Genomic DNA, 12,337 nt, shown 5'->3' with positions numbered 1-12,337 from the left:
TTTTAGGTTTTGAAAATATCAAATTTGAGATTCTGGGTATTAATTATTGACGTTCTTTAGGTCGTTTTGGAGGTTTTGGACCCTTCCAAAGCTGTTGGTGAGGGTTTCAAAGTTGTTTTCCTTACCTAGTAAGAGATTATCAAGTTGTCATGAAGAAAATTGTGTTATTGTGTAATTTCAATGACTTGTTTGGGTGTTTATGACTTTTAAAGTATGATTAATGTTTCTATATGGTGTTATACTATGTGAAAGTGAAGGGATGTATATATATGTTTTCAAAGTGTTTCAAAGTTGTGAAAGTGAGTTCCAAGGTAGAATTGCTGGTTGTGTTTCAAGTATGATTAGAATGAATGCAGGTAGCTTAGTCTTGGGGGTTTTTTCTAACACTCTAATGGTCATACATGATCAAATATAGAGTTTTGATACATGTGGTGAGTGTAGCAGGAAGTTTTAGTCTTGGGTGGTTCTAGTATGATTAAAGTGTGAATCAAATTGACCTTGTGAGTGTGGTAGGGTGAAACCCATTGACAATGGTTTTGTACAAAAAGAAGCCACCACAAGTACATAACTCGACATTCATTCTAAGTCTGGACAATCTAGTCAAAATATGAGATGCATAAAGTGTTTAATTAATTGGTGTTATATGTGTGTCATGTGTATAATGTTTAAATGTTTGTGTGTGTGTATATATATATATATATATATATATATATATATATATATATATATATATATTATTAATTGTTTGTATTCTAGCTTACCCTTACCTTACTTTTGTGTTGTCTATCTTTGTATTGATTTCTGGCAATGATCACTTAAATGGTGTGAGTTTAGGGACACATCTTTTCCATGTTTCCAATGAGGTGAAATAAATAGGTTGTTAAATGACTTTATAAAGATAGATTTATCTTATTTTTAGTAGATTTGTTTATATTTAGTAGTTCTATTATCTTATATGTACAATTTTAAATTTCAGTATTTTTATAATATTAAAATAGAATGTTACATTAATGATATCATTCCAATTCGTCCAAAATTTTAGTAGTTTTATAGAAAATTCTGATATGACACAAAAAATTAAAATTTGAAAATGTTCCAGATAACATTTATATAACTCAATAAATATGATTTTGTTTTTCAAAACCTCTAATTTGCGTACCATCATGATGGTACTATTAATCAATTGTGAAACGTTATATCTTACTAATGTCTGTTTTTTAAAATAAACTAATTGAGAAACTAATTGAGAAACTTATTTTCCAATATCTCCATATACAAAATGCTTATATATCTATTATAAATTAAAAATATGATCAAATTAAAACATTTATAAGTTAAAAATCTTAACTTTATTGAATCAGTTTTATAAAAGTAAATTAAATTTAAATTTCATTTTTTAAATGATAGAGTTATTCGTAATTTATTCTAGTTAAATGTTTTACATTTTCTATTACTTAATACGGAATACCTTGTACATTTGAATTTACTTCAATTTTCATTTTTAATAATTTTATATAACAGTTTTCCGAAAATTCATTCTAATTATAAATATCATATTTTGTATCAAGCACTTCAAAACCATCTGTATGTAAGTACAAGAATAGTTAGGATTATCTAATAACAAATTGTATTTGCACTCGCCAAATGTTTAACATAAACGTAACAGGTACAAAGTCACATTTGACATAGTTCTCTACATTCTATGTCTTTGAACAAATGAAAATGATAAAAAGTAACAGGTACAATCTTAAACTTAGAAACCAGACTCCTACTTAGAATCTAGTAAATTCAGGATCATGCAATGCAATTCACAAAAAGAATTGCAATCATATTATTAAAGATGATAATGTCATACAAAAGTTGCAGCAAAATTTTCTACACCGTAGATTATGCATTTAATTTGCCTTAACCCAGCAGTAAATTAAATTTGTCATGGATACAGGGTTTCATTATCAAAATGATAGTTCTTACCCTGCATCCTGGATTATAGAGTTTATTGAAAAATCATCAGCAATCGCCCAGAACAAAAAATTAACAATGTACTTGATCACAATCACATTCATTCTGGAGGTCTAAATCTACCAAATATAAGGAGCAAAGGCCAAAAAAACCAAAATTACTTCTGATCGCTACAACACTCTCCAGAAAAAAAAGAAAGAAAAAAAGTTGAGCAAAGTACCTGGTTAACCCAACCATCTCAAAGAATATTGATCTGAAATAAATCTACCAGTGCCAACTACCAGAGCTTTAAGTTCAAAATTTCAAGCTCCAGCTTTTGGTTTTGCCTTCTGTTTCTTTGCGTCCAAGGATGACAATCCCTTGCCTAATCCAACAGGAACCTGCTCTTGCACAGATACTGTTTGGCCTTTGTTGACATCAGTTGAATCACTTGGATCAATGCCATTTGTGTTCTCATTTGCTCCATCTGCATTCCCATTATTCACAGTGTCTGGAGTTGCACCTGAGTTTATGATATTCAGAAGTTGGGTAAGGGGTGGCAAGGCTTGGACTGGTACACCATGGGGACGCACTAACAGACCCCTTGCTGCAGCTTTCCTCCTGACATCAGCAGCCGCACGTGCAGCCCTTTCATCAATTCCCCTTCCTCTGGGGAGGGCCTCACCCATTATTGCAGCATTCAGGGATTTGTTTGTAGATACACTTGAACTTCCAGATCCCCAACAACTGCAGCAACTTGGAATGCATGAATCAAATCAGGGTGTGCCTGTCACAATACAAAATCCTTTTTCAATAATTGGAATCACAACACTACATAAATGCCAAAGAACTATATAAATAAAAATCCAATCTGAACAAATGTAATAATCTCTAGCATGTTAGTAAAAGCTTCTATGAAAACTAAGATTTTACAAAGATATTAGAAAAATGTTGTATATCAAAGGGTAGCCTGAATATATAATAGTGTCTCTGATACGTACCCAAGAGATAATAAAAATAGGTGGGGCAGAGTTTATAAGAGGAGAGAAAAGGGTGACGTGGCTTTGTGAGGGAAAATGGTTTGTTATATATTATGAGGTGTAGGCTGTGAGGGGGCAGAGTTTTGGTTTTTCGGTTGGATTGGGAGAAGAAGATTACGATTCTTCTCAGGAGCTTGCTCTGGGCAGAGGGTCTAGAACTTTCTGAGTTTTCTGGTTGATAATAATATTGAATTTGCATCACTTCATTTTTCGTATTTCATTCCCTTTATTTCCAAATTCTGGTTTCTAACAAATTGGTCCGACCTACCGGATCAATATTTCCCGATCGGAGATCATGCCACCAAGAAAGAACAATGTCCAAGGAGAGCCAGCGGGTGAGGAGAATGAGGCAGATCTTGTTGTGGGTGAGGTCGCTAAACTCAAAGCGGTGGTCGAGGAGCTTGTGGCGCAATCGTTGCAAAGTCAAACCAACTTGGAGAAGCTGCATAAGGATTCAACAGAACATATCGTAACCTTACGCCGAGAAGCCGCTGAGAATCAATCAAAGCTCCTTTACTTAATTTCGAAGTTCACTAATATGAATGAGGGGGAGAACGAAGAGTTAGGGTCAGGATCAGTGAATACGCTGAGAACGAAAAGTATGAGACAACTCGAGGGGGACGATTTAGCTGAATTTCGGCAATCGATGAAGAAGATAGAATTACCACCGTTCTATGGAGAAGACCCAGCGGGGTGGATAGCAAGAGCTGAAGTTTATTTTAACGTACAAGAGACACGTGAGGCAGTCCGGGTGAATCTCGCACAACTGTGTATGGAAGGGAGCACGATTCATTTTTTCCATGCTTTATTAAATGAATATGATGAGTTAACTTGGGAAGATTTGAAATGAGAGATGCTAGAGCGATATGGAGGCCGGGGAGAAGGGAGTATTTATGATCAATTGGCTACCATAAAACAAATAGGAAGTATCGAAGACTATATTACAAGTTTTGAGTGTCTCATTACTCAGGTGCCACGAATGCCCGATGAACAATACTTTTCTTATTTTACACAAGGGCTAAAGTACGAAATACGTGCAAGAATACGAAGCTTGCACATGGCACATCCTTTGTCCAGGAGGCGCATGATGAATGTTGCTCGCGCCATCGATGTGGAGATATCAGGGAGAAATAAAATATGGCAGGGAAGGGGAGAGTCTCGAGGGGATAGGTATCAAATAGGGCACCGACCCATTTCAACTGTGGTGGGAAAAACTGGTCCAAAACAGAATGGGGAAAGTTGGGGAGGAAATGGGTCTGGCCCAAGTGTTCAAAAGGATTAAGGTGCAAAGAATAAAGGGGGGTCACGTGATAGAGGAGCAAATCATCTTTCTTATCAAGAACTTCTCGACCGAAAACAAAAGGGCTTGTGTTTCAAATGCGGTGGGGTGTACGGTCCCCTTCATCAATGTCCTATTAAGCAACTAAGGGTGGTCATGGTGAATGAGGAAATCCAAGTTGAATGCGAAGGGGATGAAGAGAAAACTGAGGAGAGGGATGACGAAGATGAGGTGGTGGCAGAATGTACAACGTTAAATCTCTACTCTCTGACGAGAGACCAAAATGATCAACCGAGGACTATGAAGTTACGGGGCCTGATTGGGGAGATTCCGATGTTGTTCTTGGTCAACAGTAGAGCCACGCACAATTTTATTTCACGAAAACTTGTGGAAGCTTTGGGTTAGCAGTGGGAAAGAACCAAGCAAATGAAGATTCTGATGGGAGACGGGCACAAATTCGAGACTCAAGGGATTTGTCGAGGTATCAAAGTAAGGATTGACGATGATGAGTTTGAAATTGATGCTTTTCTCTTCGATTTGGAGGACATGGACGTGATATTAGGGATGTCGTGGTTAACGACGTTGGGAGAGACCACTGTGGATTGGAAAAAATAGCAAATGAAGATCCATACTCAACAAGGAGAGAATCTGCTAAGAGGGGCCCCTCATGGGGATTCATTGTTAATTTCAGTGTGTGGAGTGTTGGAGGAAAAAGAGAAGATGGAAGTTGCAGAGTTGGGTCCAGAGCAACGAAGCGTCTTAAATCACTTACTACAGTATTTCAAAGATGTGTTTGAAGAACCTAAGGGGCTACCTCCTAGACGTGTAAAGGAACACAAAATTCATCTCAAACCAGGACAAGAACCTATTAACGTGAGGCCTTACAGATATGCGTATCATCAGAAGAATGAAATTGAGAGACAAGTGCAAGAGTTGATGGAAGTGGGTCATATCAGGCATAGCCAGAGTGCTTACTCGAGCCCACTCATTTTGGTGAAGAAGAAAAATAACAAATGGCGCATGTGTGTTGATTATAGAGCTTTGAACAAGGTCACTATTCCAGATAAATTTCCAATACTAGTTATTGAGGAGTTAGTGGATGAGTTGCATGGAGCCAAATATTTCTCTAAATTGGACCTTCGTTCAGGACATCATCAAGTCAGAATGAGGGAGGAAGACATTCCAAAGACAGCATTCCGACCCCATGAGGGTCACTATGAGTACCTCATGATGCCTTTTGGACTTATGAACGCCCCGTCGACATTCCAAGCTCTCATGAATGAAGTTTTTTGGACGCTGTTGAGACGAGGGGTATTGGTGTTTTTTGATGATATACTCGTGTACAACAACAGTTGGGAAGAGCATATGCATTTGCTTGAAAAGGTGTTAGAAGTGTTGAGAGATCACCAATTATTTGCAAACAAGGAAAAATATTTGTTTGGCCATGAGAAGGTGGAGTATCTGGGACATATTATTTCCATACATGGAGTTGCGGTGGACCTAGCGAAGGTTAATAGTGTGTTAGAGTGGCCAATTCCCAAGAACGTAAAGGGAGTTCGTGGTTTTTTGGGTCTTACATGCTATTATCGTAAGTTCATAAAAGATTATGGTAAGATAACTAAACCACTAACAGAGCTGACTAGAAAGGATGGATTTGGGTGGAATGAACGAGCTCAAGAAGCATTTGATGAGCTCAAACAAAGGGTCACATCAGCACCAGTGTTGAGGCTCCCAAATTTTGAAGAAGAGTTCGTCCTGGAATGTGATGCCTCTAGGACAGGGATTGGAGCAATCCTAATGCAAGGAAAAAGACTTGTGGTGTACTATAGCAAGGCCTTGAGTTCACGCAATTTGACGAAGTCAGCCAGCGAAAGAGAGTTAATGACAGTGGCATTGGCTATCCAACACTGGACGCCTTATCTTTTGGGTCACAAATTTATTGTTTTTTCATACCAGAAGAGTCTTAAGCAATTAATGCAACAAAGGATAACAACAGGTGGACAACAAAACTGGTTGGCTAGACTATTAGGCTATAATTTTGAGATTGTTTATAAGTCAGGCAAAGAAAATCAGGGGGCAGATGCTCTATCCCAAAGTAGAGATGAAGGAGAAATGAAGAGCATGGTCTCTTTTCCAGTTTGGTTAGATTGGCAAGAGCTTAATGCAGCGGTACATGTTGATGATAAATTGAAGAAGATAATAGAAGAAATAAAGGCTGGACAGGTTTATGTGGGATATGAATATAAACAAGGCGTTTTATATTATCAAGATCGCTTAGTGATACCAGAGAAATCTATGTGGGTCAATAGGTTATTGGAAGAAGCTCATTCTACTCCGCAAGGGGGTCACTCAAGGTTCTATCGAACCTACAGAAGGATTGCAGGCAATGTGTACTAGAAAGGAATGAAGAAAGATGTCCAACAATTTGTCCAAGCCTGTGATACATGTCAGAGGCAGAAATATATAACAGCAGCCCCTAATGGTTTATTACAGCCTTTACAAATTCCGAAAAGAGTTTAGGAGGATATCAGTATGGATTTCATTACTGGATTGCCCCGGTCTAAAGGCTTTGAAGCAGTTTTGGTAGTGGTGGATCGTTTAACAAAATACTGCCATTTTGTTCCCCTTAAACACCCTTATACGGCAAAGTCCGTGGCTGAGAATTTTGTAAAAGAAATAGTAAGGCTCCATGGAATACCGAATTCAGTGGTGAGTGATAGGGATCGATATTCATGAGCTTGTTTTGGAGAGAGCTCTTTAAGATGCAAGGAACAAGGCTGAAAATGAGCACGGCGTATCATCCGCAATCGGATGGACAGACTGAGGTAACTAATCGATGTCTAGAGACTTACCTCAGATGTTTTATTACTGATCAACCCAAGATGTGGGTGATTTGGATGTCGTAGGCAGAGTTGTGGTTTAATACCACTTATCACAGCTCCACAAAAATCACTCCTTTTGAAGCAGTGTACAGAAGAATTCCTCCTAAGATTGTACAGGTGGTTCAAGGAGAGGTGAGGGGAGCAGCTGTTCAAAAGGATCTTCTAGAGAAGGATGAAGCACTGAGACAGTTGAAGTCTCATTTATTACGTGCCCATGACAGAATGATGATTCAAGCTAATAAGCATCGAAGGGAAAGACATTTTTCGGTGGGAGATCTTGTGTTTTTGAAGTTGAAACAGAATAGACACCAATCGGTCATGAGCAGGATTAATCATAAATTAAGTGCTAAATACTATGGACCATTTGTAGTAGAGGAGAAAGTAGGAGAGGTGGCATATCGTTTGAAATTACCACCTACTTCAAAGATTCATCCTTTTTTCATGTATCTTTGCTGAAGAAAGCGGTGGGCAAGTATAAGGTTGAGAATGCTCTCCCTACAAGGTTAGATGATGACAGAGCAGAAATATTAGTTCCCATGGCTATCTTAGCCACTAGGAACTACACCAAAAGAGGAGAAACTGAGAAGCAAGTACTGGTTCAATGGAGAGAGCAGAATGCAAATGAAGCCACTTGGGAAGATGAAATAAATATTCGAAGTCAGTTTCCAGAGTTTAGCCTTGAGGACAAGGCTTTAGTTCATGAAGAAGGCATTGATACGTATCCAAGAGATAATAAAAATAGGTGGGGCAGAGTTTATAAGAGGAGAGAAAAGGGTGACGTGGCTTTGTGAGGGAATTGTGTTAGTTAGAAGAGAGAGAAAATGGTTTGTTATATATTATAAGGTGTAGGTTGTGAGGGGGCAGAGTTTTGGTTTTTCGGTGGGATTGGGAGAAGAAGATTACGATTCTTCTCAGGAGCTTGCTCTGGGCAGAGGGTCTAGAACTTTCTGAGTTTTCTGGGCCATCGTCTACCAGAGTTCTAGTTTCGCCTGATGATCACATGGTTTTCATCGTCTCGGCCAGGCGACTACCATGCCTTTAACGACGCCTTCATCAGAGTTCCTTTTAAAGTTATGGATTTGCTCCATTTTTCGTCGTGCATTGTGGCATGTTTGGTAGTTGTTTAGGGCATCGAAGTTGCTCTTTTTCCTTTTTCAGGTATCTTGATTGGAGAATTTTGGATTTTTTATGGTTTTTCTCTCTTATTCATCCATGGCTTCTTCCGCTAGTGTCTCTTCTGACCTCATTTTTTTGTTACCATTGTGTTTGACTCGTCTATATATGCTTTTTTTCCTATGGAAAAGATGGTTCTTGTTAGTTTATTTATAGTCATGGTGGCTCTTCAACAATTACATCTTTATCCACTGGTGGCATTCTTCAACGGTGATTTGCAAGAAGAGATTTACATGGAGCAACCTCCCAGATTTGTTGCTCAGGTGAGTCTTTTGGGTTGGTATTTCGTCTTCTATGTCGTCTTGTAAATCATTAGCAATTTGGTGTCACTCGAGTGCAGAAATATATATTTTCACTAAGTCTTGATGAATTATATTAGTAACAAGCTTGATACATAGCTATGTACTAGCTTGAGGGGAGTGTTAGATATATTATCTTTATTTTATATTTATCTTTTATCTTTAGTTAGTTTGTTATTATTTCTTATTTGTATTTTGAGCTTAGCCCATATTTCTTCTATTATAAATAGAGAACCTATGTGTGTATTTAACAAAAAAGGGAGATTAATTCTAAATATAGTTTTTCACTATATTCAACAAAGCCTAACTTAACCTCATATAAAAATGGTTTGTAAGTCAAAGTTTGCACTTCACTTATATATTATAATTTATTATAATTTGATTTTATCTACCTGATGTGAGATCTCCAATAATTCTATTTAAATGAAGTCCTTAGATAATAATTTAAGTTTTTTGGTATTACTCTAAGCATCACTACTTCTGTCCTTTTGTTTTCATCATTGTTATAACTTGTAACAAAATATAGTTCTTGAATACGTGACAATAATTTGCCTCTAGTAAATGACAACAAAAGTGCATGAAAACTACATGGCCAGATGTGTTAATAGAAAAATTTTTAATAAAAATGGGCTCTCACAAAACAAATAAGAAAAATACATCGTCAAGAACTAAAGTAAAAGCAACTATATCATCAAATCAGATAATAAAAATACTAAAACATAAAGAATTTAAAACTAATGTTGATGAAACAAAAATGACAGAGGCTAAACTCACCAGGAACAGGGTATAATCCAATCCAAGAATTAGGTGGCAACAAAGATTGCACATTTTCAAAAGGATGGGCAGCTGCTCTACCCTCCAATACTTCCCGGAAAGCTTCAAAATTGGACAAAAGGTTAAGTTCTGGGTTTCAAAGCAAACTTCTCAGAGATTTAAGTCCTAAACAATAAGTTATCACACTTCACTACCTTTTTTGAACTTAGGGCTAATCTTTTGTAAGAGAGCAACAAGATTTGTTGCTTCAAAAGTAGCTTTACTTTGCCTTGGGTCAAGAGTGTTTGCTGAGATCGAGTTGACATAAAACATTTTCTACTTCCCGTAATACAAAATTTATTACCCTCAAGAGTGATCACATCCAAATAAATCAAATCTCCAAGAAGCCTACAAGCAACCACAGAACAGTCTCATGCATATACACAAAGCAAGCCAATGAAATTACATTAACTGTATTGGATGCGTCTTGGGATACCTTCTATTACATTAAATTCTCTACGCATTTAATATCCTTCAATGGAGAAGATAACAAAGAGGATTTATCGTATTGTAATCCACCATTGTTTAATCATCAAAAGTACCCAAAGTTCGTTAACATGCCTGGGACCATTTCCAAGGAGCAACCACCAGTAGTAATATCAGCTACTTCAGAAATTTCATTATAATCTTCCAGGTGATGAGTTGATGCATCCTTCGTATGCAACAGTAAATCATAGCATGTGATAAACACCTCTCAGGAGCATCAAGGAGGAACTGTCTTACATCCATGACAGAATCTCCAAGATTCAACTGTGAATCACTTATACAACTTCGAAAAAGCTTAATTCCTCAGTTTTTCTTCAGGTGAAATAGTAGCACATGTAAAAGGAAATAGTCAGATCTCCATCATGATCATCTTGGAACCGCTTGATCACTTGGTTTCTCTTAATGTGTTGTGATATAGTAACAAGCAAAAGCTTGACAAATTAAGTTAACTGACCTGAAGCTCAAGTTTCTCCCCACTTTGTGTTTTAACAGAAACAAGGTAAAGTTGAAGATCACCTGCACAATAATTTTACCAAATATTGGTCATAAAATGAAATTGAAGTCTTAGTATATCCATTAACAAAAGGAATGAAATAAATTTGACTAAATTACCAATATTTTTAATAGAAGACTAAACAACTGCAATTGCACAACAAAAATTATCAAACATAATGCATAGCACGAAACATGATAAAACTTGCACAATCACCTAATCCCTAGTAAAATAAGGGTTTCACATATGTTGCAAGGCATATATTCTGTGTAAAAACATATGAAGTAGGCAAACTTCACATTATTTACAGATAATCTTAGTTATTTTAAATTATAAACCGTAGGAAGAAAAAAATTTAGTATTGTGAGAGTGATGGAAAAGAACAAGATAGGATAGAAAAACTAGAAAACATAATTTCAACATTAACTAAATTATGAGATAGCAATTAAAAAAACAAAAAACGTTCAGAATTAGTTACTGGATACACAGACAACACAATGAAACATAAACAAAAATTGACTAGTGAACAGTCAACCCCTGTAAGCAATGCTTTGTCAAAGCAATTCAGATCACTAAGCAAGGATGGGGTCACCAATAGACCTAAAGGGCCCTATTGTGTAAATCCAGTCAGATAAAACTGGATTCAGTAAGATAAAAATAGGAAAATTTCCTCCCTACAGCCTAGTAGTTGTTATGGCTGCAATTCCATCCTGCTAGGACCTGCAAATGCAGTACCTCACTACAGAACTAAAGGGCCCTGTTGTGTATATCCAGTCAGATTAAGCTGGATTTAGTACGATAAGAATAGGAACATGATTCGGATATACTAAAAAACAGAAATAAATTCTGAATTAAAGAAGCAAGAGATCAAAACATTGAATTGAATAAAAAGAATATTAGGAAGATATAAATAAATGAAGAATAAGCATAGAGAAAGAAAGAAATGGAAGGAAGGAAGGGAAAAGACAAAAGGAAATAACGGTAAAGATATATTTTAAAGTATATGACGTAACGCTGCGGAAAATCAAGGGAAGTTACATAATGCATAGCACAGCACGTGGCATGATGGGTGCCTTCAGGAATAGCACCATAAAGCAGCAAATAACCGATGGTAGGTGTCCAAAATCGCCACATTGTAGCAGCCATAACATAACAGTTTTATAACAACTTGGAATTTTAAATTGCACATAACCATAATATTACACAAATAGCTGAGGTTAGGTAATTGGGAGAGCAACCCAACAAAGAAAAAGCAATATTCAATTTGATGTATTCTACACATAAAGTTGTGTTTTAATGATTGGAGTTTCATTTTTTATTTTGTTTTTTAAAATTAACTACATATATTCTATTCACTTATATTTTATGTTCTTAAATACTTTTTGTTTAATGTAATTTGAATGTAACTTTTATCACTTAATACTTTTATATATCTTTTGTTCAATGCAAATTAACTACTACGTCTAATTATCATTATATCAATATCATTATATCAATAAGTAATACAAGTTATTTCCTAACCCATTTCACCTTGCTTTTGTTGGCTCTTCGGTTGCTGTTTCATGTTCTTTCAACTATTCCAAGTTATTCTTCACAGGAAGATCAGAATGGACTGCTGGTTCTGAACTACTAGAAGCATGTTGGGACTCTCTTTTGTGCCCTTGCTTGATTTTCCAGCCATTTCCTCTTTCTGAAATTCAAACATCCATGTCAACATACCACACAAAAAAAGAAAAACAATAAAGTAAGTAAATTAAGGGTCTGCTACAAAAGTCAAAACAAGCAAACCACAACAATCATCTCACAAAATCACTCTACCTAATTGAAAAGCATGCAAACCACCATAGATATAAGGTCCACAATCCCATAGACAATAAAACATGCTAACACAAACAACTAATGCCACAATGTCTCAAAACTTTCAAAAACAGAAT

The 12,337-nt window shown here is 36.4% G+C and overlaps 1 protein-coding gene and 1 pseudogene across 2 annotated transcripts; one reads left to right on the top strand and one right to left on the bottom strand.

Moving 5' to 3' along the window:
- Positions 1 to 1,614: 1,614 nt before the first annotated feature.
- LOC148201505 (clustered mitochondria protein-like) lies at positions 1,615 to 11,603 on the bottom strand. Of its 2 annotated transcripts, XM_088108327.1 has the most exons (5): positions 10,365 to 11,603; positions 9,861 to 10,222; positions 9,580 to 9,772; positions 9,386 to 9,487; positions 1,615 to 2,725 (listed from the first exon to the last, which is right to left on the bottom strand). In XM_088108327.1, exon 5 carries the CDS (start codon positions 2,625 to 2,627, stop codon positions 2,262 to 2,264), a length of 366 nt encoding a protein of 121 aa, XP_087964453.1. In that variant the 5' UTR covers positions 2,628 to 2,725; positions 9,386 to 9,487; positions 9,580 to 9,772; positions 9,861 to 10,222; positions 10,365 to 11,603; the 3' UTR covers positions 1,615 to 2,261. The 2 variants fall into 2 exon arrangements, with proteins under 2 accessions (XP_087964453.1, XP_087964454.1); XM_088108328.1 differs by lacking the exons at positions 9,386 to 9,487; positions 9,580 to 9,772; positions 9,861 to 10,222; positions 10,365 to 11,603 and adding an exon at positions 2,940 to 3,285.
- LOC148201506 (uncharacterized) lies at positions 3,274 to 4,260 on the top strand (annotated as a pseudogene).
- Positions 11,604 to 12,337: the final 734 nt, after the last annotated feature.

This window comes from Vigna umbellata, chromosome 3 (genome assembly GCF_029865625.1).
Source record: "Vigna umbellata cultivar VRB3 chromosome 3, Vumbellata_1.0, whole genome shotgun sequence".
Classification (NCBI taxonomy): Eukaryota; Viridiplantae; Streptophyta; class Magnoliopsida; order Fabales; family Fabaceae; genus Vigna; species Vigna umbellata.
Note: the sequence above shows the minus strand (reverse complement) of the source record. Positions and strands in the feature narration are given on the sequence as shown.